The sequence below is a fragment of the Podarcis pityusensis genome (genome assembly GCF_964106645.2).
Source record: "Podarcis pityusensis genome assembly, chromosome: 6".
In the NCBI taxonomy this organism is placed as follows: Eukaryota; Metazoa; Chordata; class Lepidosauria; order Squamata; family Lacertidae; genus Podarcis; species Podarcis pityusensis.
This window is the reverse complement of record NC_138030.1, coordinates 43,751,126-43,773,722: the sequence shown is the minus strand read 5'-3', so window position 1 is coordinate 43,773,722 and position 22,597 is coordinate 43,751,126. Positions and strand designations below refer to the sequence as shown.

Here is a 22,597-nt window from a genome sequence, read left to right as displayed (position 1 = left end):
TGCATGTCTTCTCAAATGAACACAATGCAGTTTCAGTGCTTGTTTGTCCTGTAAAGTATATATTTAGGAGCATGTTTTTGAGTTTTATATGACTGACAATTGTATTAGGTTTGTTGATATTGTGGGTGGATGGGTGGAGAAGTTGCTATAAGAGACTTTTAGTACTGTTTGTGTGACTGAGGAAGTGTCTGTAACTTTGTTGCTTTTTAGCCAGTAAGCTGCTTCTAAAGACTGTTTGCAATCTTGCACTTCTTTTAGCATTTAGTGAAACTGTAATAAAACACCGGGTATCCTTTGGACATCTGTGTGGTGTCTTAATGTAAAGTCACCTGGAAAAAAATTGGGCGTCTGCCTTAAAGACATACATATGGTGTGCTTTCAAACCTATAGTGATGCTAACCTTTAAAGTTTACATTCATGGTAAATCTGATGTACATGCAGTATGCAACAGAGATCATATTGAAATTTAAAATATTAAAATACATTTTGAAAATTGTTCATGTGTTTTTCATAGCTATGTGATGAGTATATTCTTGCTTATAATTGTGCTGCATACTGTCGTAGAAATAAAATTACTTGCAAACATCCCTGCTGTGTTCCCAGATATGGTGTATGCATGAGAGATATTTATGAGATCACTTTGTAACATGTGTGTAGATACTCTTGTTTACACTGTGTGTCCATATGCGTTGCACGTAGCACACATGCATATCTATCTACACTGCAAAACTAGGTTGTGCCCATGTTTAAGTTATGCATCAGTCTCATTCGTAGCTACAACAATACAGTCTCTGTCTTGCATTTACATGCCATGGTGTATGCAATTATATTGCATACGGGTAAGTGTGCACACACTAATTTGATCCATGTGTTGAAAATCAGCTGCTCCTCCAAACAGAGAGAGTACGGTACAGTATGTAAGGTTTAAATGCCTGACGGAAAGTAACTTTGTTCTTTATAGCTGGAAATGTGGAAAATTAACAAGCGGTTCTTTCTCTGGGACACACCCTGCAAGTGCCTCTGCTGACTGGGGAGAGCACAGCCGCCCTTTGGAAGCCAGAGTCTTGATTTACGGCTGCGGTGTTGACAGCTCAGTGGAACCCACATGCTGTTTGCAGCACCGCCAAGCTGGGCTATGACCCGTCGACCTCTACCTCCGTGCTCCCCCCTCCTGTCTCTATGCTGTAATAAAAACCTGTCTTGCAGGCAGGGCTACAATGACTTTGTTGTTCAGAAATGTACCATTTTTTTAAAAAAAATAATTCTTCTCAAAGCAAAAATAAGAAACGTATGAGGAAGTGGGGCTTTGGGAGCAGCCGCTTTTGGTACCACAGGATTGTTTGTGTTAGGGGTTATTCTCTGCTTGCAGTCTGCTCTTGGCTCCTGAATGAAACCCCTCTCCTCTGCTCTTTGCAAGCATAGACTTTTTCCCTCTGCGGTATGGCTGCTGTGATCTGACATATTAGAGTGCACTTCCCTCCCATGCCTGTGTGTTCTTTTTTAAAGTACCATGCCTTTCTATTCTCCACTTCCCCAACTCTCCACCCTCTGCTTGCCAGTCATGGTTTGCTGTTGAGCTTACCAGGCTAGCCATTGCCTGTGATCACGCACAGGAATGCCATCAGCTCCTGAAGAGACATATCAGTGGCCTGAAGAAGGGTGAGAAGCCCTTTCCCCATCTTCACTGGGGATACTTTAAGTCCTGTGTGTCTTGAAGGAAGACAGAAGTGAGGAAGCACAGGCCAGAGAGCCCATTCCAGCAGCTCCTGAATGAACCATTAGTCTGCCTGAGAGAATTCTGTTGTATATTATGTACAACTGGTTTCTTTTTGTAGTGGTTTTTTTTTAGTAGTTTTAAATTTTGGATTATGTGTTGGGAGTCTTGGCTGAAACGTGGTATATTAATAGAACAAGTAAGTAAAAAAATACCCATAGTTGTTCTATGTGTAGTGACTACTTAATTTGTTACACAAATTATATTCCCAGCTGCCTAGAATATTTGAATCTGGCAGGATTTTTAACAATCTGTATCCAGAATGTCATTCTTCAAGGTATATTGGCCCATCTAGACCAATCTGTGTACAGACATAATCCATGCTTGTATTTGAGACTTGAAAGACCAAGGTGGAGTGGGGTAGATTTAAATTGAGTTAGGTCAATGGAAGCCTATTCCTTTTGACTGTTGCCAAAAGACTATTGATCCCATCCTCTCCATCCTAAAAACAATATGCAGCTACTTGACGCTGCACTATCTCTGTGTTGCTATGAGATTGGAGTGGGATATGGACACAGAGAAAATCAGATAAAAAAAATAAATTTCATTCGCCTGGATCTATCTTCTTAAATGTTATTTCCTTATTAATATGGCTCTTATGTTGGAGTTTCAGTAGCCTCCTATGCTGATAGCTGGTGAGGACTATTTCTGTTTTAGCTTAGTTGTCAGGGAACTGCCATCAGTGCCGGAGGGAGAGAGCAAAATCCAGAGGGATTCTGGAGAGCGTCCCAGGATTGGGAGAGGCAGCCCATCTTCTGGGGAAGAGAATCAGCGTAGCACCAGTGGAGAAGGGGGCAGATGGGGGAAGCGGCGAGGCGGTCCCATGACTCCTTGCCGGGGACCAGCGGGGAGAGTAGAGGTCCTCCGCTGCCTACGCCCTCCTTGCGCAGAAGGCTTCCGCGCAGAGAGAGTAGGCGGAGACTAGGCGTCAAAGAGCTTCTTTGCTGGAAGAAGTTTAAGAAACGCCCACTGACGGATTCTGCCAGCGATTGAGACAGCCACGGGTGAGTGGCTGTCCGGACAGAAAAGGTTCACTCAGGCAATCCAGCCAGGTGTTTGCACCGGCTTACGCACGAGCAACCCCTAGAACCATTACATTAGTCTTCCAGCATCCTGGATCATTCTTTGGTCTCAGATCTTTCTGGTAATGTGAACCTTCACAATGGTGGAAGAGAAATGCCTGGCTTCATGGAGGTCCTGCTATTTGTGGTCTTGTCTGTGCCAGTGTTGCATGCTTAATACAAACTACTTTGTCAAGTAATATTTGATCTGCTGTCTTGAGTATGTGAGTAGTTATTTTTCAAATTTGATGGCAAGTTTGCATTGGAAAGAATATAAAAAGAGACTCCACTTTTTAAATCTTCATCCTGTACTATATATCTTTCCCTCCAGGCTCTTCAGGTGGCACGGCAGTTCCTTCTGCAACAGGCAACAGGGCTGACTTCTCCCAGCAGCAATGAAAATAAGCAGCCAGCAGTCCAGGTGAGAGGATAAGAGCTTTCTGGCAAAAAGTGCCTCTGAAAAGCTATGCTTCCTGATGTGATTTTAAAAAACTCACTGCTGATCCTCTGAACCACAAACTTTTGGTTCTTAAATACTATAGTATTAAGATATATTAGTATTCCTTATATACCTAATGTTACTGTGGTCTTTGGAGGTATTGCACTATGGTTGTTTCCATTACACAGATGATAATTTAATTTTTGTTCCATGTTCCAAGCTGGTATTTACGTAGTAGGCCACCTTCCATGTCAGTTGATTGATGGGGTTGTCACTCCTGAATACATTCTTGGTGTATATATATATTTTAATTGTGGCACCCATACTAAATTTTACATTGCCAAAGCAAGCCAAACAACTATTTAAAGATGTCATTCAAGGTCATATGGCTTAAATACCATTTATAGAACTTTGTACTTGTTGAGTACTTCTGGAGAATTGCGCTGAAATTATTTAATTCATTGAGAGTTAATATCAGAGGAAGGCAGAAACATCTGGATTGTATTCTATGATTCTATGAACTTGAAGTGAGAGTAGCATCTGTATTCTTGTAGATTTACTTCTGTGAACCGCCCTGAGATCTTATGATGAAGGACAGTGAATACATACATACATACATACATACATACATACTTTTGACTGATAGAGACATTTGAGCAGAGCTTAGTTAAGACACCTGTGTGTTTTATTCCCATTATGGATATAATATTTAAAGTGGCTCAGAGCAGTGAGTTGGATGTTGATATGTGGAAACAGATGTGTTATTGGAAGCTTTTTTTAGGTTTTGAGGCTGGAGGAGAGTGTACTGAGAAAAGCGTCAGAGTTGCGGGATGCCTTAGTGCTCTGGGGTAGCAAGAACCTATGGCAGTATTCCCGGGTTCTACAAAGAATGTTAAACAATAAGGTGTAGAAGAGCTTGCTGAGGACTAAACGCCTGCCAATATTCTGCATTAGTATGTGATATGGCACAGTTGGGCTTTGAGCCTTTTTCTTCACACAGCCACATGGGCCACATGTACTCCATTTTCAGGTGAGATTGCACTGTTTCATGACAGACTGGCAATCTGTAGCTCTTGTCACAGGCACAGAGTGCAGTTTTGCTCCTACTGTTCAACCCACTTTAGTAACAGAATGGTAGCATGCCAAAACATGATCTAGGCTCATCTTTGAACCACTAGTTGATTAGGCTCAGAAGGAAATTGGCCGCTGCGTATTGCTCCTGTGGATTTGTTTATTTGGGACACTTCACATTTGAGATGTTGCCATGTCAGTGAGATGCCATAAATGGTGGCAATGTTTATGGAAATATTGCTATAAAGTTGATATAAAGGGAATAGTTAAAGAAAGTCTGGAATTAACTGCTTTCCTTTCGACAACAGTGAGGCAAATGATAGCTGCTAATTGGAAATCTCCCAAACCCCTATATATTCTGTAGTGGCATGAAAAGGGAATATCAACCTCTTACTACTAACTTTCTTATTTATAAAAGAAGCAAGGAGGGCTGTGCTCCCAGTAAACTCACAGAACAATTGAGTTTAAAATTTTAAATTCACAAAATATTCATGCTTTGTTTTCATTTGTTTAATTGTAATAACAGGTTTGCCTCATAATTAACCAGGCTGCTGAGCAATATATACTGATCACTTGTTACTTTATGCTTGATTACTCTCATATCTTTTCTTATTTTCTTTCTTCTTTTTATTTAAATATGTTTTGAATTTTTAGTGTTTTATAAACAAGATCTGTTTAGTTATCTTTTACTATGTATATTTTAGCAATCTAAATAGAAAATAAAGACATAGCCAAATGGGTTAATCAACCCTGTCTTTGCTTGCCCGCCCACTTCCTTGCTGTCTTCATCCTTTGGGACTATCATATCTGTCCACCATTTTATTTGATCTCACTCTAAGTTTATGTCCCTTCCCCTACTGATTCCTATTTAGCTAAAGCATATCCCTGTGACCATGTTAGTGAAGTCTCCATATCAGAGCATATACTTTGCATGCATAAGTTCCTGCGCTCAGTCCCTGCCATCTTCAGCTAAATGATCTTGGATAGCAAGAGAGAGTTCTACTTAAGACCATGACTGGAGCTAATAAAGACCTGACAATTCTGAGTTAGATGATCCTATCTGTTATAATTCCATCCTAGACTATTTCATCTTAACTATTTCTTCGTGATTTCAATTGGAGAGTGAGAAGCTAAATGATTTTTTAAATAGACCACTGATGTCATAACTTATCCAGTTCTGACACAACTGCCATTCACTCTGTAATTAGCTGATTTCATACTGGTCAGTGAATTTGGGTGCATGTGTCCCCCAGATGAAAGGTCATACACTCACCATAATCAGTGCATTCTTGGATTCTGTGTAGCCCCATAAATGAGAGTGTGCTAGCACAATACCACAGGCATTATTTTATAGAAAGCTCAGGAAGACCAGGAGTAATGGCTCCCTTGCCCATCTTCAAGAACTGATCATAAATGAAGTTAGCAGGCACAGTCACTACTTTCTGCTCAGTCCCATCCCCTAACCATTGCAGAGAGGTCCTATAAGACAAGTAAAAATAGTCATGATCCTCTGGATATTTTCATAGTGTTTGGATGGAGGGTGAGATGTGTGACTGCACATGATACCTATTTTTAAAAATAACAGGTGAGCAATTATCTGTTTCTTACTCATGGATTCTGTGCAACCCCTCATAGGGGAGAATATTTTGTTCTTTCATTGTAAAGAGGAAATGGGCAGCAATGCTGTGAGATCTCATTCAGGGCAGGAATCATGAAGGCTGCTTCATGTCCAGTTTGTACTGCTTAGCAAAAGTCAAACCTGTGGACCAGGTTACTGCCCTGTGGATCTTAGTGATGGCTATGCCTCTTGACAGCTGTAGAGTCATCATGAAGCTAGTGGAGTGTGCAAAAAACAGATCTGGACAATTAACGTTCTGCATCTCATGGCAGTGTGAAATTGTCTTGACAATCCAGTGAAAGAGACAGTGAGCCGATATGGGATATCCATTTGGAAGGGCCTCCATACCACGCAAAGAGAGGACTAGATGTTTCCCCCCAAAAAAACAAACAAACAAACAAGCTCTGTCCAGTGTAGATGGCCAGAGCATGACAGAGATCTGAGGAATGCTACAACTACCTGCCATCTGCAGACAGAGTAGAAGAATACACAGGCGAAACTAGCCATTGGAAGGTGTGGAAATCAGATGCTACCTTATGTTTTAAGTTGTGTTCTTAAAGGGGGTCCACACATAACAGCTACCTTGCTAAGATGTCAAGTTGGTGTAAGAGCAACAAGGATGGTGTAGGATAGCCAAGAGACATGGTAAGTTACCAAGGGTTCAGATGGTGTCTTCATGAGTGAAGTAATTTTAAAAAGATTCAGTTGTGAAGCACAAGGAGGAAGAGACGGAAGCATGTTGGCTGAACCTTGTTAGAGTCATTAAAATAAGACGTGTTAAAAAGAGACATTCCACTGGATGGCAAAAAGCTGATTTTGCAGCCATGTGGACTTTAATATTTGACCAAGTAAGGCCAAAGCCTTTCAGTGAAAGGAAACAGGTGAGGGCTTGAGTCAGCATAGCTGAGTCCGTGGCAACATAATTAATCGTGAAGTGCTTCCAGTTAATAGATTAAAAAATTGATGTGGTAGCCTAGTAATGGGGCTGTAGGAGCCAGACACACAGATGGTGGTTGGGGTGTGGGAATCTGACCCTTTTGCCTGAATACCTAGTCTGGGATAATGGAAAATGACGCTGTGTAGTCCTTGGTTATTTGTAGAAATGTTGAAAACTACAAGGTGGGCAGGGTGGCCTTAGAAGAATATGTGGCTTTTGATCAATGAAACCTTCTCAGAAGTGGAACATTGACCATCAAATACATATCTTTGCAAGCCCTGCCCCCTCACAATATAATGCTCAAAACATGAGCTGCAGTTTATTGTTCATTCTGTGTGATTCAGAAAGATGTTGGATGCACTCAAAGATCTTTTGTTGCTCCGTGTCTCTCTTCCACTCTTCTTCAAAACATTTCCTATCATGCTTGACATTATGTTGTCATGTTGTGCTCTGCCCCTCTCCGATAAATGACAGCCAATGATATGACACAAGGGCAATGCATAGCATGATGACATCACATCACACATTGTGTTAATGTAGACACTATGAGGAAGAGGGTGAGAGAGACGTGGAGAGGCAGCAGTTCTGTGCTTCTTGTAACACCTAGTTACACTCTGAATAAGTTACACCCGAAGCACAAAGCCTGCTCTTCAGATGCAAAGCTATAAAAGTGTCCTGCTTTCAGCTTTGAATGTCCCTAGAGATGTTGCCAAGATGGAGGTCATTGAACATGTACATGCCATTGAGGGCAGCAGGTTTGGGACATGAAAGGGCTTGCAAAATGAGCATAAATTCAGGTCTAAAGGAGGAACAGCAAGAGAAGGGGGGGGGAGCCCAAGTGAATGGAAAGTGACAATTTTAAATAGCTGTGTGGAGGGGCTCTCCCTTCAGGCTAATTAAATTTATCGGCGAACAGCAGGTTACCTTATTAGAGCCACGTGGGTTTAATTAACAAAGGAAAGTAATTAGTATGTGCTCTCCTGGAGCTGAAGGTCCCGCCTATACCAAACTGAACTGCCTCCACAGTCTGCTGGAAATGGAGGAAACCCAGTGGATGAGAGTATGGAGATGGGGGAGGCTGCCTTCTGCTTTTCCGGACACCCTAGGGAGCCAAATCTATGCAGTGGTCTCAGCACTGTTTGTTCTCATTTTCTTTCTGTTGAAATATGTCTGGAATAAAGCAGGGGGATTATATTGCTTGTTGTGTTCCCCTCTCACTTATTCTATTTAGTTTGGAACCACATACCTTCAGTTTGATCTTGAGTGTATAAGCTGTCTTCTCCTCATCCAGGTCTGTTGCATTTATTTTTTTCACTTGGCTGCCTATTTCTAAACCTATCAAATCGAATTGGTATAGGCTCACTTACCTTCAAGGCACCATTGTTGGCACTGAAGGCAATAAGACTTCATCTGATGTCCAGCACCCCTATTCATGTCTTAAAATATTGTTGAAGATGTTAATCTTCAGAACAGCCAGATGGGACTAGGATTAGCAAAACTAAAGCCATTTTGGGGTTTTTTACCAGTTTAATGTGTCAGTTTCGGCATCGCAAACCATTACAGTGCAATGAAGGTTAGGGTCTTTTGCACTCTTCTCCACCCCCCACCCCAATTTTTCAAACCTGATCAATGAAAAATAACATTGGACCCAACAGATCTAAGCTTTCACAGTATCCATTCCACAAAATAGCTTTGCTTATATGTTCTGATCTCTCTCCATCAGGAGTGCCTGTAAGTTCCTGGCAATATGTTAGGTGACTTTACTTTATTCCAAGAAGTTTTAAATGGAGCCCTGCTGGGAGTTTTCCACTGACTTCGTTGTTTTTTCAACAAGCTTTGGATTAGGCCCAAGCACCTCCTATATTGGAACAGTGGCTATGGAAGACCATTACTTGAAATGCAGTAAATTTAGAAAAGGCAGATGGCTATAGGGGAAAATCCTATATTGGCAGGGAGACTGTCTTTATGCCCTAATGGGTCTTTTCCAGTCTTGAAAATGCACTATAAAAATGCCATCTCTTAAGGGAGTTTGTGGGATATGATGGAATCCAGACCTGGCCTGAAACATTTTTCCTTCTCTTCTAAACCACCACCTCCTCCTCTTTCCCTCGGGCCTCTATAACACCTGCCCTGAAAGGAGTAGCCCTTCTGTGAAGGTACCAGACGGGCCGCCATCTCCATTAATGAGTTTAACTGAAAGTGAAGAAGGCAAAATCACTGCTGATATTAACAGCAATAATTCATCAGGGCTTCTTTCGAGCCAACAGCCAGCTTTTTCCAATAGCTTTTTCAGGAAGGAAATGCAGTCACTGAATGGAAAATATCTTGAAAGAACAAAGGCAGTAAGGGTGAAGTCAGATTCCTGTAATCTGTGAGTGTCTCCTCTTTTTTTTTTTAGTGTATGTGTTTATATATATTTGTGTGTGTGCACGCACACACACGTGTGCAAACACCCACCCGCCCATCTTTTGGAATTTTTCTCTTACTGTTTTTCTCCCCCTGCTGTTTCTTTTCTTGGTAACTATGAAGTGTGTGTATGTGTTGTGTTGCTGTGTCTCTCTAACCTAGTCTCATTCTGTCATTGCCTGTTTATCTTCCCTTTCACCCTCACTCATTCATGGTCTGTTTTCTCTCTCACACTTTGTTTTTCAATCTCCTTTCTCTCCCCCTTCCTAGTCCACCCTTTCCCAGCCTTCCCTCTGTCTGTCCTGCTGGCTTTCTCAGAGTTAACAGAGCCTGACGTCCTGTCTCCCTCCCCACCTTTTGTGTTGCAAAAGAACTTGTGAAAGTTGTAGACATGAGTCAGGAATAGCTCATAACTCAGCAACCTCTCTCCCCTCCTCATGCCCCGCATTACAACTGGAGGAGGATCTGAATGAGGGGAGATATAGGATTAAGCAGACTCACTTTGAAAGGAAGTTTATCTAACAGTGGAATGGTGTGGATGAGATTGACCAGGAGAGTTTCTCCAGGCGGGATGGGGGTGGGGTGCAGATGTAGAGAATATGGGTGAGAATGAAGAATGTATATAGCAAGATTCCTGGGCCAAGGTCTGGGCTTGGTGATGGGGTATACCGAGGTGATTGTAAAATATGTGTCAAAGTAATCTGAATTTGTAGTTCCACATGAGCCCCGCTATGGCAAAGTTTAAGTGGAGCAGGAATGCTTCCTTGCCTTTAGGGGAAGCAAAAACCACATACTTCACTTTTTTCCCACTTGCTTGCCAGGGCTGCAGTGGCTGCCTCCCAACCTTTCTCCCTACCCACATAAAGAAAGAAAGCAGAGCGCTTCCCTCAGTCTAGGAGCCTCTGAACTGAGCTGAAAGGATTTTCTGTTTGTTTGCTTTACAAGGAGGGTATAAGGGACTGAAACTAAACAAATTGCACAGCTAGGTACAGAAAGGAAAGCAGCAATTTCCAAGTTTGGAGTGAAAGTGTAACCATATCCTGGACTGGCAGTGAACTGATAGATTTCCTCCTCGGTAGCTGGGAGTGAGAGGGAAGGATAGCACTAGGGAAATAGTTCCAGAACAGGCTGTAAAAATGCTCTCAAATCTCTCTCTCCCGCTCCTCCTTCCCCCTTTCTCTCTCTCTCTCTCTCTCTCTCTCTCTCTCTCTCTCTCTCCCTTTCCCTCCCTCACTTATGACTGTTCTTCGGGCAGGTAGCGGTTGAAAGACTAAGTTGTCTCCTATAGTCTGCTTTTTAGCACTGCGCTTATACCATAGTATACACATTGTGAATATTAAGGAATGCCAAAACTTTGTTTTGACTGTTGATCTTAATGAATGGCGTTATGTCAAATAATCAACATTTTGCCCACATCAAGACTGCAAGCTAAGTCAAACAAATTCACTTACTTTTACCTCCTTTTAAAAGGTGTTTTTCAGTGCCCTAATTTGGTATTGTAATGTAATTTTAATAAACAGAACTAAGCTGGCTGCCTGCCACCTGACTTCAGGGGCCTCTGTCCCCTCCTGGACCCTAACTCATCAGTCTGTCTTTGGAGCCACATCCAGATGACAGCTTTTTATTCTTGTGGCTGGGCTCTGTCTTACAAAGTGTGTGCATTTTAGAAAGACTCACTAAGCTTAACGGTCTTCATGGCCCAGACTTGTCTCTTATCAGCTGGGAAGACTAGAGGGAAGCTAGTGCAGACTCAGGCTACTCTGTGTTCTGGGGACTGCGTGGACCAGAAGTGCAGAAATTACTCCCCCAAAATTCTTGCTATATGGATAAATGTGCCTGAATGGTCTGTTAAAAAAAATAAATCATTAGTTTTCAAATTATTATGAAGCCACAGAGAGACGTAAACAATAACAAAAACATTCAATACTATAGCCAACTAAAGACAAGGCATACAAAATCTAAACATATTAAATAAAAACACCCAATCTAAAATCATGACAATCTTATTTCTCTTGGCGGTGTGGGGAGAGATACCTGTAAACTGGAAGCTAAACTATATGAAATAAAATACCACCATACTAAATAGAAATGAACAGGATCTTCCTGTCCCTTAGAGACCCATAATGTGTTGTTTTTTCTGCAATAACTAAATTCCAGGTATTTATTATTATTATTTATTTTTTGCATTTATATCCCACCTTTTTTTTTTTGCAAGCAGCTTTCTACTTCCTTGTTTAATCCCCCTCAAGAAACCTGTGGCGTAGGTTAGGCTGAGAGGCATTGACTGGCCCAAGGTCACCCAGTGAGCTTCATCATGGCCAAGTAGGGATTTGAACCCTGGTCTCCTAGGTCCTAGTCTGACACCCTAACCGCTACACCGATTTTTTAAAAAAACAACCTGTGGGCATTTCCCCCCACAACCTTTCCAAAAGTTGGCAGATATATCAGAAGTAATATGAGATAACTGAATCGGTGTATGATGCCATTGGTGTAGAATTTTTAAGGAACAGTCTCTCAGATGTGCATGAATAGTTTGTGAAGTGCAAACTCTTAAAAATGTAAAGTTCCATTGACCATGCAACATTCTGAATTTGTGCGTAAATGTTTTGCTAGAAGAGATCAATCAAAAATAATAGTGTGCATGGAACTGTAGAGCTTCAAGGAACCTTAGGATCATCTTGTCCAAAGTCTGGACCAGCAGCATTTCTTCCATTCAACCTCACCTGGCAGATCATCTTGTGTTCATTTTCAGGTGTGCTGCTGAGATGTGATTTCAGACAATATACCTTATTGTTGTTCGCTTGTTTCTGTGTCATTTGGAACAAACATGGATCTTAAGGCATTTTTCTCACAGGCGATTTGCAGCCATGCAAAGCCTGCTGATTTATGACCACACTTTTTGGTAGCGAGGTTTCTGAATTGTTGTTCTTATTCTATAAACTGAATAAAATAATATTCGCCACATGAAAAAGTCTGCAAGTGACTTACAAAATGTTAAGGACATAGAGCATAATATAAAATCTGAAAAAACAATACAATACAATAAAAATCATGTATTTATTATAAAACAAGAATAAAAACATACCCTAAATAGGCACCAAAGTAATCATAATCCATGAAATGTATTGCATGTTGAATGTATGACTATTTAAGTGTTGCCATTGCAATTCTCTTGATTATTTTAAAATTCTGAAGCCAAATACAAATCCTTTTAGTGATGGCAACTTCTCAGCCAAGTGGAGAAGTCATGAGCCTTTCTTCTATATGACATTATTTTCAGCCGTGTCCTAACTGCTTTCTTGATGGTTTTCCCATTCATTCTCTCTCTCTCTCTCTCTCTCTCTCTCTCTCTCTCTCTCTCTCTCTCTCCTATTTCCAATTGGGTAACTACAGACATAGGTTCAGCTCAATAGTCACTCCTGAAAATTCCACCCTGGTATAAGGATACAGTGGTACCTCAGGTTACATAAGCTTCAGGTTACATACGCTTCAGGTTACAGACTCTGCTAACCCAGAAATAGTACCTTGGGTTAAGAATTTTGCTTCAGGGTGAGAACAGAAATCGCGTGGCTGCGGCGCAGCTACAGCAGCGGAAGGCCCCATTAGCTAAAGTGGTGCTTCAGGTTAAGAACAGTTTCAGGTTAAGAACGGACCTCCGGAATGAATTAAGTACATAACCAGAGGTACCACTGTATCAATATTTGAAATGTTCAAAGAGAACTTTTAGTTTTCCTGATGAAGTGCTAGAATTAAGCCTAATCACTTTGGCTGTAATTTAGGGTAACAGTTTAAAAGCTGCCACCATCTTATTGATTCTTGGTTCCATTGTGAAGTAATCTGCGATTCTTAGTTCTAGAGCCAAGCATGTGTGACATCAGATGACTTAAAACAAAATTCCTTTGATTCCTTTTTTGTAATTAAATTCTTTTTTAATATCACATTCCGTCCAGGAGAGGAACACTTATTTGATTTCAAGAAGGTAAACTGCTGTTTGTCGTTAGAAACTTAGTGTGGAGGTAATGATAGGTTTAATAACTTGGCCATTCAAGTTATTGAATGACCTTTCATTCTTGATCAGCCCTGGTAGCAACAGTCTCTGTATTTGTAAGTGAATGTCACTTTTCAGCTGGGCTTTCAACAGGTTATATACAAAGATTCAAAATTACGTAGTGTGGATCTGAAGAGGTGTTTTGAAGATAGTGTTACTCCAGCTGACATGACACAATTAGATTTTAGCTATCTCGAGTCTTACCACAATACGTATTCTGATTTAACCTAGGTGATCTAATGGTGCCTTTATCAGCCATTATTTCTACTTTATTTAGAAGAAAGAATAGTCATTCATGAAGCTCACTGTGTGATGCCAGGTCAGCCACTTCCTTCTTACTTCACCTACCATATATAGTTGGTGGCAGAGGGGGCCCTTTTGAATGTTCAGCGCCCTCAGATATTGGACGGTGGCAGTCTGGGAGAGGGCATCCTCTGTGGCAGCCCCGAAGTTGTGGGGCTCCCCACAGAGGTGTTTTTGGCACCTTCAGCAAATGCTGAAGACTATTTACCCTGGCTTTTGACACTTGAGATGTATATTTTTTGACCCACCTTATTTCTATAATTTTATGTTGTTTTAAACTCTATTTAATATTGTGTAATAATCATGTTTTAATAATAACGTTGGGTTATAATCCTTGTACCTGCCCAGGGACCTTAGGGAGAAGGGCAGGTAATTAATTGTAATAATAATAGTACTGTAATAATATTGTGCTGTATGTTTGCAGTGAAATGCTAAATTGGCCCCAGGTTCCTAGTAAGCTTCCTGCAGCATAATACATAGGTGTGAAATTGCCAGTATTGATTATTTAAGTGGTGGTTTCCTCAGCTGCTTTTCCCCACACGCATAAGTTTCTTCTGTGTTAGGATTTCATTTTGAGTGCTGTAGCCCTGTAACTATGCTGCCACTTTCTATTCGTTTGTTTATATATTTTCTTACTTACAGTCATACCTCATGTTGCGTCCGCTTCAGGTTACGTGTTTTCGTGTTGCATCCCGTGGCAACCCGGAAGTACCGGAATGGGTTATTTCCGGTTTTGCTGCTCGCGCAGAAGCACTAAATCGCCCATGCACAGACGCGGTGCTTCAGCTTGCATCAATTCCATGTTACGGACGGGCCTCCGGAATGGATCCCATCCGTAACACGAAGTTCCACTGTATTACATTTCATTCCCGCCTTTCCTCCAAAGAGATTGGGGTGTCTTGCAAGGATTTTCCTCTCTCTTCTCCCCACTCTCCCTGCCCCATATTATCCTCACAACAGTACTGTTACATAGATTAAACTAAGAGAATGTGATTGGCCTAAATGTCACCAAGTAAGTCACATGACTGGGAATTTGAACTTGGATCAATGCAGTGTTAGTCTGGCACTCTAACCACTATGCTGCATTTGCTCTATGGTGGACCACGTTTTATTTCCAACCATATGGACTAAATACTTTTCAGAAGGTATATAGTTGGAATGGTTTTGGATTTCAGAGATCTTCTAGATTCTGTATCAGAGACTAATTTTGCAACAAGATCATGCCTATTGAAAAAATCTGGTGATTAGAAAGCAACATTAGATTCTCTTTTGCCGTTCTCCTCAAGTCCGTCCATTTCTGAAGGCAGATTGTGGAGGAAATCTGAAGACATGTTTGTAGCAGAAGGGGGGCGGGCAATGGTACATGGAAGGAGTAGCAAGTTTGGAGCAAACTGCAGGAAATTGCTTTTCTTTTGTCTGCTGTGGCAGAGAGGGCACTGGTGTGGAAAAGTGTATTTTGCTGATTTGAACTTGAGTGAAATGGGTAATGAAGACAGATCAATACTGGCCCCTCTGCATTGCCTCACTCGAGGAAAAAGAGCTGCCTGTGTGTCTGCTGTGTAGCTGATTTCCCCCCACTTGGTCTTACTGCAGTTAGTTCTCTTGCACTCTTCCTGACAGAATTTTTTCCCTATGCGCTACACTCTGAACTGGTTTGCACATCACTTTAAGCCATAGTTTAAATTACACTGGTTTAAAATGAACAAGCAACATGCGGGTGAAAAAGTCTCATTGGCTTACCATCATGGTTTGTCAAGAGAGAAACAAACCATGAGCCCTGGTTCACACATGAAAGCTAGCCAGCCTCTGGTTTGTTGCTTCCGCGGCACATTGAAGAAAGTAGCTGGGAGGAGTGAAGTGTTGTCTTTTGAGCAGCACGCGCCATTGAACATTAATGTGACATGTGAACCAAGCCTCTGTCCCGCTTGAGCATTTCACCACTACTTGCTCTTGCTTTATGTGATTGGTTTCAAGAAAATTTGAGCTCGTTTTGAACAGATACTGTGTGGCAGCACTGTCCTCAGTCTAAAGTGCCCCTGCACGTAGGATAGGAGTCGCTTATACCAGGATGATAGGAAAACTTGGTACAGGTCTGATGCACAACCTGACCTACACTAGCCTTAGGTCGGAGATCAGCAAAGGCAGATGCAACCTTAGAAGGCCGTTAGGGTAAATAAAGCATCAGACATGACCTTGTTCCTAGTTTGTTTACCATCAAGGAATGTTAATGTACATTCTTAAGTGTTCTCTTCATCCCTTTTCATTGAATCTTAGAGCTCTATGGGTTGCAAGAGACATAACATACATGTGTACAGTGGTACCTCGGGTTACATGTGCTTCAGGTTACAGACTCTGCTAACCCAGAAATAGTGCTTCAGGTTTGCTTCAGGATAAGAACAGAAATCGTGCTCTGGCGGTGCGGCAGCAGGGGGAGGCCCCATTAGCTAAAGTGGTGCTTCAGGTTAAGAACAGTTTCAGGTTAAGAACGGACCTCCGGAACGAATTAAGTACTTAACCCGAGGTCCCACTGTATATCATACTCTATTTGGAGTGATAACATGTGGTTTCATCTGAACCCATTTCCTTGAGGAAAGTTCTTTCCCAAGAATTGTTAATAATGTTTTATGCATCTTGCTTCAAATTACAGAAGTTTATAATCAGGTTCTGTACAACTGTGTAGGTGTAATGTTGGAACTAAAGCTGTAGGCAGATACCAGGGTAGGTCAGTGGAATAAATTATGAATAGGACTGGTACTAGATTGCTTGTTAACCTTATGCAGATTTAGAAAATCAGTCCAAAATCTGTTCATGTGTGGAGTGTGGATTGGTATGTACCCATTACCACATTTTATTAGAGGGGGTCACCAACCTTTTGGGGACAGGGGACATATTTAGGTTCTTGAGAGAATTGCATGGGCACCAATTTGTCTGGCTGCTTCTCTCCTCCAGGTCACCTTTCCCCACCCCCCAATAGAGTGCATGGGCACACAAACACAAACATGCTTTGGGTTGTATTCATGAGAATGGTTTGTCAGTGCAAAGTTTTTCTTTGTGTAATGGGCCATTCTCCCCTCCCCTCCCCGCAAAATCTAAGGGTTCTTCCAACCTTTAGATTGACTACTGCCCATTATTTGCTTTTCCATGAGGTCCGGATAAAAATCAGATCCAGTTAAATGAAGTGATCCTCTTGAATTTGTGTCATTTTCCTTGGGGGTCCCCCCCCCTCAAAAATAATATATCACTGTATAATTAAATCTTACATTGGTAAGCTGCACAGTATCACAGATCTGGTACTTGCAAGCACTACAGAAACATTGATCCAAAGCATGGGTCCTCGTTTTGAGGGAAACCCTAGTAAACATTAGGAAGAACCGTGCTTTGAACTCACATTATTTTGCCATGTCAGAGGCTTTGCAGGCACTGGGGAAGACTTCAGCAGTGTCATTGTAGCAATGGGCACCACATGGCAACTCCAGGTAGGTGTATGGAGTAAGTTTTAGCTGTGTGTGAGCTGTTCCATCCCTGAACTTGCTCTTCTGACTACACCTGGTTTCTTTGCATCTGTTGCAGCTCGCTTGCTCTATCCAGATATCTTCACATAATAGCTGTTGTTTTACAATGGCACAGAATATTTATCTGTTGTTTTACACAGCAAAACAAGATTTCAAACATTGCATCAAACCAAAATATGAGCAGTAGCGTTCAGTATTCCAGTCATGCTCATTCAGTCATGTGATCCTTTCTCCCTCTGTTCCTCAAAGACAAATTGATATACTAGGTAAGGAATTGCCTTCTACCTTGAAGAATGCTGTAACCTCTTTGACTCTTGGGATACTTTATCCAGCTTCAAGCAATGGGAGATTTCATCTAACACAGCCTTCAGCTGAAGTCTTGTGTTATGCTTCATTAATGACTCTTACCCTGATTTAGATGGCACATTCCCTCCAGGGTTGGTTCCTTCTTGCCATATTGCTTCTTTGGTACTGCAGTCTTATCTTAAGAATCTGTTCTGCCAAGTTCTGCTTTTTACTTATCTGTTTTGAAATCACAACTAACGTCACTGAATGTGGTGAGCTTTCATCCGGAAACACACTTTCCACCACACACTGGCAATCCTTTTGCATTTCACTATTAACTCTGGTATGGTGGGATTCCATTTAAGTAAGGCATCCTGGAAAAGCATCTCTTCAGATGCATTGTCAAAGCTTTGTTAGGAAGCCAGCGCTGTTAGTAAGCAGTTTTGTGGAATGGCAACTGGCCAACAAGTGAGTCACTGCCTGCCTTAGCTCACTGTCTGCCAGATGCCAGCTATGACACACGCACACCCACAAACCATTCTTGGAGAGAGAAATTCAGCCTCTCTGTCTACAGACACAATGCTTCTGTTGTTGGGAGTGCTAATATTCAGAGAACGGAGAAGAGTCTACAGTTCTTATGAAAGTAAAAAAGCAGGCTTGGGACAAGGAGTTAGTTGAAGTTTCTGTACTAGTTCAACTTTCATTTGCACCAGAACATTATTTTAATATTTCTTTCTTGTTGAGCTTGCAGTGTGCAAAGTCCTGAACTAACTGGTTGATGCTAAAGTGGTTGATCTTTCCTTTTAACATGAGTTTCCTATAATGTTTGTTGATTGTATGATTCCTATTAAATATTTGAAAGCTTATGCCCCAAATTAAAGTATCTTCTGCCCAGATGGTCTAATGATTTGGGAGCTTTGTCATCCTCGCAGAGTCTGATATGGTATATTGAAAGAATCCATGTGTTTAACAGTAGAAACAAATTCAAGCTTTCATGTTGTATGTTCAGATCATGTCAAAATTGCTGTCATGTTACTGTGGCTGCGTGAGCCATTAAAATAGGCTCTCACGCTTCCATTATCTTCAGATATGCCATCCTGCATGCTGTAGCTTAAGGTGTTGCTACTAAAGATATTTAGGGTGAGCAGGCTTAGCTTCCATTTTGATGGAAAAGTTGATTTTGGAGTCACCAAGAAATGGACTGAAGCCTTTTGCCCCTTAATTGAAGCCCCTGCTCTTAGCCTATAGGTAACTTATTTATCTTTGTTCACACTGCTCGAGCTAGAAGGGAAAAGCAAAATAGCTGGATAGGGCAGTTATGGCTATCTAAAGTTATGGAGTCTATTGGTCTGTGTTAGTATTGGGGGGTTGCTTCAACAGATTTTAAATTCTGGATTGTTTCCATTATCAGGATCTTAGCATGCTTTCTTGTCCCGTCCCCCCCCCCCCCAGGTTTAATAAACAACTTGAATAAAAACACATAAACTGTGTTGTCAGGAATGGTGCTGCTGTTGCGCAAGATGAGCTATAAACTTGTTGAACAGTCAGTCTGTCTTGTTTAAATCTCCAGACAATAGGTGTACACTAAGAGAGGAGATACAACGAGGAAGCATTATGATTTGAAACCTCATTTTTAACAATGGTAATTTCCTGTTAGCACTGGACGGAGTTTTGCATCATTGCTTGTGTCAATAAGCAGAGTACATGTGTTTAGCTTATAACTTTGCAGGGCTGATATATTAAACCACTTTTCAGCATTTGATTAGGGCAAATGTTTTCTGTAATGAGATGCAGCTACTGTGTTGACAATTCTTATAATATTGGGTAGAAGATCTTGAGGGAGGTAGATGATAAGATGGTAGAACCCAGCCCTGGAAATGATGGGGCTACTTTTTTCACCATCTCATCTTAAACCAGGAAACAAGAAATCTGGAGGCCTCTTGAGTCCTAAGAATACTCCCATCTTGTAAGAACCATTGCTCATGTATCTTTTATCTTCTTTCCTGCCCCTCTTCCTAAGGAGCCCCCACCATTCTCTGTGTCAGCTTAGCATTTTAAGAGAAAGGGGAAAGCGATTTGATGTAGACAAAGGTTTGTATGAAAATATAATTCTGCTTTGTTAGCAGCCATCACACTCTAAAAGGCACTGCTTTTGTTTTCTTGTAACGTTGTGAAAACCTCATGTCGGATCGAGAGCTGCGGCCCTCACGACTAATCGCCTCTCCTTTGTGTTTTTAGATTATAGGGGCAATTAGTGTTGTCAAAACCTCTGGCAAGTCTCTTTGCTCTTGACAGGGTGTCAGTCCGACGGGCGCGAAATGGAAGGTGTTATAACTCTCCGGTAATTAGAATGCCTCCGATTTTGAAAATGCCAGCCAACGTGTATCAAGCTGGATGCACGGTGTAGTGGTGGGGGTTGGTGGGGAAGGGAGTTCAGATGGGGGATGCAGATGAGCAATTAATTACAGGCTCTCATTCAGAGCACATTGCAGGCTGATGAACAGCAAAGGGAAATTAGCGTGATGCTTGTCTCCTAGTGAGTGGGCATCAACTCCATTCTTTCTCATTCTCCTGGTACTGCTGCCTGAGTTTCTATGTTGATTTTCATTGCTACTTGCATGTTGGAACACCCATTCCGTTGGTTAGACAAAGCGCAAAATACTAGTAGCAATGTACATCAGTGAAATACAGGTTGCAGAGGCCATGGTTTTGCTATGATAACAAGGCTTTATATTAACTACTCCACTATAATTTAGTGGAATACCTCACCAATGGCTTTTCCATGTTGTGCTGCCAGTATTATCTTAGGTTTTGCACAAGATTCTTTCAGGTGAATGTTGGAAGAACTTTGCAACTAACTGTGCTATATTGATGGACTAGAATCTCTGTCCAGCGTGAAGAAGGTTAGACAGTCTGGATTTTGTTAGGGAGGACCAAGGGTCTTGCAGCTTTGCTTCATGGACTGATTCTGGTTAATGGTGCCTCTTTAGCAGTTTTGGAGCAAGCCCACAGCAGTTAATAATTAACTTTGTAAGTTGACTCAAAGTGACTTCTGGAATAACAAATGAAAATTTGGGCACCTCCCTCAAGCCAGCAACCTGAGTAAACAGATAAGACTTGCAACCTGCCCCAAAGGTCAGCAAGCTCCTGAATGCTTGAACCGACAGGACAGAAGGGGGGAGAAATTCCCTGGTAGAATTCCCTCTCAGGTTCCTCCTTCCGAGTAAGGTATTAAACTCCTTGTAAAACTAAAGGTAAGATTGCCCTCCAGGTTGTCACACTTGCCAGGTTGATGGTGAGTTTGATCTGCTTCTTGTGACAAACTGCAGCCTTTTCCATCCTGAGTGGTCCAGTGGAAGGGTGAAGACTGTTCACTGCAGTATCTTCATTGAGTTGTTTGATTTCAAACTGGGATGGAGGGGAGAGTGCATCCCTGACAAGGGACACAAGAGGGATGAGAGTTTCAGATTGCATTAGCTGTATCTCGTGTATATTCTGGAGGGGCTGGGACAGATGTTTTGAATGCACCCCAAATTTGAGCTATTTCTGGACATTCTTTGTTCTTTCATTTTTAAAAAAATAATATTTATTAGAGTTTCAAAGAAGTTACAAAAAAGAGAAAAAGAAAAGAAAAAAAAAGGAGAGCAGAAAATACAAAATACAAGAAAGTAAAAACAATTTAAAACATTTCCATCTTTCCATGTCTTATCTTTCATTTATTTGTTTCCCTGACCTCCTCACACCTCCCTTTTTTGTATTCTAGTTCAATTAAGTATTTCAGCAAATCCTTTCTGCTTGGTTTTTATCCTGATAATTTAGCTTAGTGTACTATAGTTTTACATTCTCGTTTCACCACTTAAAAAATCAATTTTTTCCTAATCTTTTATATCATTTCTGCTAAAACCACATTGCTTCATTCCAACATCCTTCTAACATTCCTGAATCTTGCAATGTTTCTGTAAATAAATTTTAAATTTTTTCCAATCTTCTTCCACCAACTCTTCACCTTGGTCTCGGATTCTGCCAGTCATCTCCGCCAGTTCCATATAGTCCATTACTTTCATCTGCCATTCTTCCCGAGTGGGTAAATCTTGTGTCTTCCAGTATTTTGCGATGAGTATTCTTGCTGCTGTTGTTGCATACATAAAAAAAGTTCTATCCTTCTTTGGCACCAATTGGCCGACCATGCCCAGGAGAAAGGCCTCTGGTTTCTTCTGAAAGGTATATTTAAGTACCTTTTTCATTTCATTATAGATCATCTCCCAGAAAGCCTTAATCCTTGGGCACGTCCACCAAAGGTGAAAGAATGTACCTTCAGTCTCTTTACATTTCCAACATTTATTATCTGGCAAATGATAGATTTTTGCAAGCTTGACTGGTGTTATGTACCACCTGTATATCATTTTCATTATATTCTCTCTTAAGGCATTACATGCCATAAACTTAATACCTGTGGTCCATAACTGTTCCCAGTCAGCCATCATGATGTTATGTCCAACATCTTGAGCCCATTTAATCATAACTGATTTCACCGTTTCATCCTGAGTATTCCATTTCAACAGCAAGTTATACATTCTCGACAAATTCTTAGTTTTTGGATCTAACAATTCTGTTTCCAATTTTGATTTCTCCACCTGAAACCCAATTTTCTTATCCAAATTATAAACCTCCATTATTTGATAATAATGAAGCCAATCCCGTACTTTGTTTTTCAGTTTTTCAAAGCTCTGCAGCTTTAATCTGTCTCCTTCTTGTTCCAATATCTCCCAATATTTCGGCCAATTGGCCTCCATATTGAGCTTTTTCAGAGCCTTAGCTTCCAATGGTGACAACCACCTAGGAGTTTTGTTTTCAAGCAGATCCTTGTATCTTATCCAAACATTAAACAAAGCTTTCCTGACAATATGGTTTTTAAATGCTTTATGTGCTTTGACCTTATCATACCACAGATATGCATGCCACCCAAATACGTTATTAAAACCTTCTAAATCCAAAATGTCTGTGTTCTCAAGAAGCAGCCATTCTTTCAGCCAGCAAAATGCGGCTGATTCATAGTAAAGTTTGAGGTCTGGCAAATCCGCCTCTTTCTTTTGCATCAGTTAATATTTTGAATTTTATTCTGGGCTTCTTGCCCTGCCAGACA

The 22,597-nt window shown here is 41.2% G+C and overlaps 1 protein-coding gene across 7 annotated transcripts in view; it reads left to right on the top strand.

Moving 5' to 3' along the window:
• The window catches only part of FOXP4 (forkhead box P4), a 159,618-nt gene that overhangs the window by 69,090 nt on the left and 67,931 nt on the right, over window positions 1-22,597 (top strand). For 6 of the 7 annotated variants that reach the window (XM_081010069.1, XM_081010068.1, XM_081010070.1 and 3 more), the window contains one exon: window positions 3,167-3,256. In XM_081010069.1, coding sequence (XP_080866195.1) covers window positions 3,167-3,256 — 90 coding nt within the window. Of the gene's footprint in view, window positions 1-3,166; window positions 3,257-13,187; window positions 13,286-22,597 lie in introns of those variants that run through there. The other variant, XM_081010073.1, reaches the window with a different exon arrangement.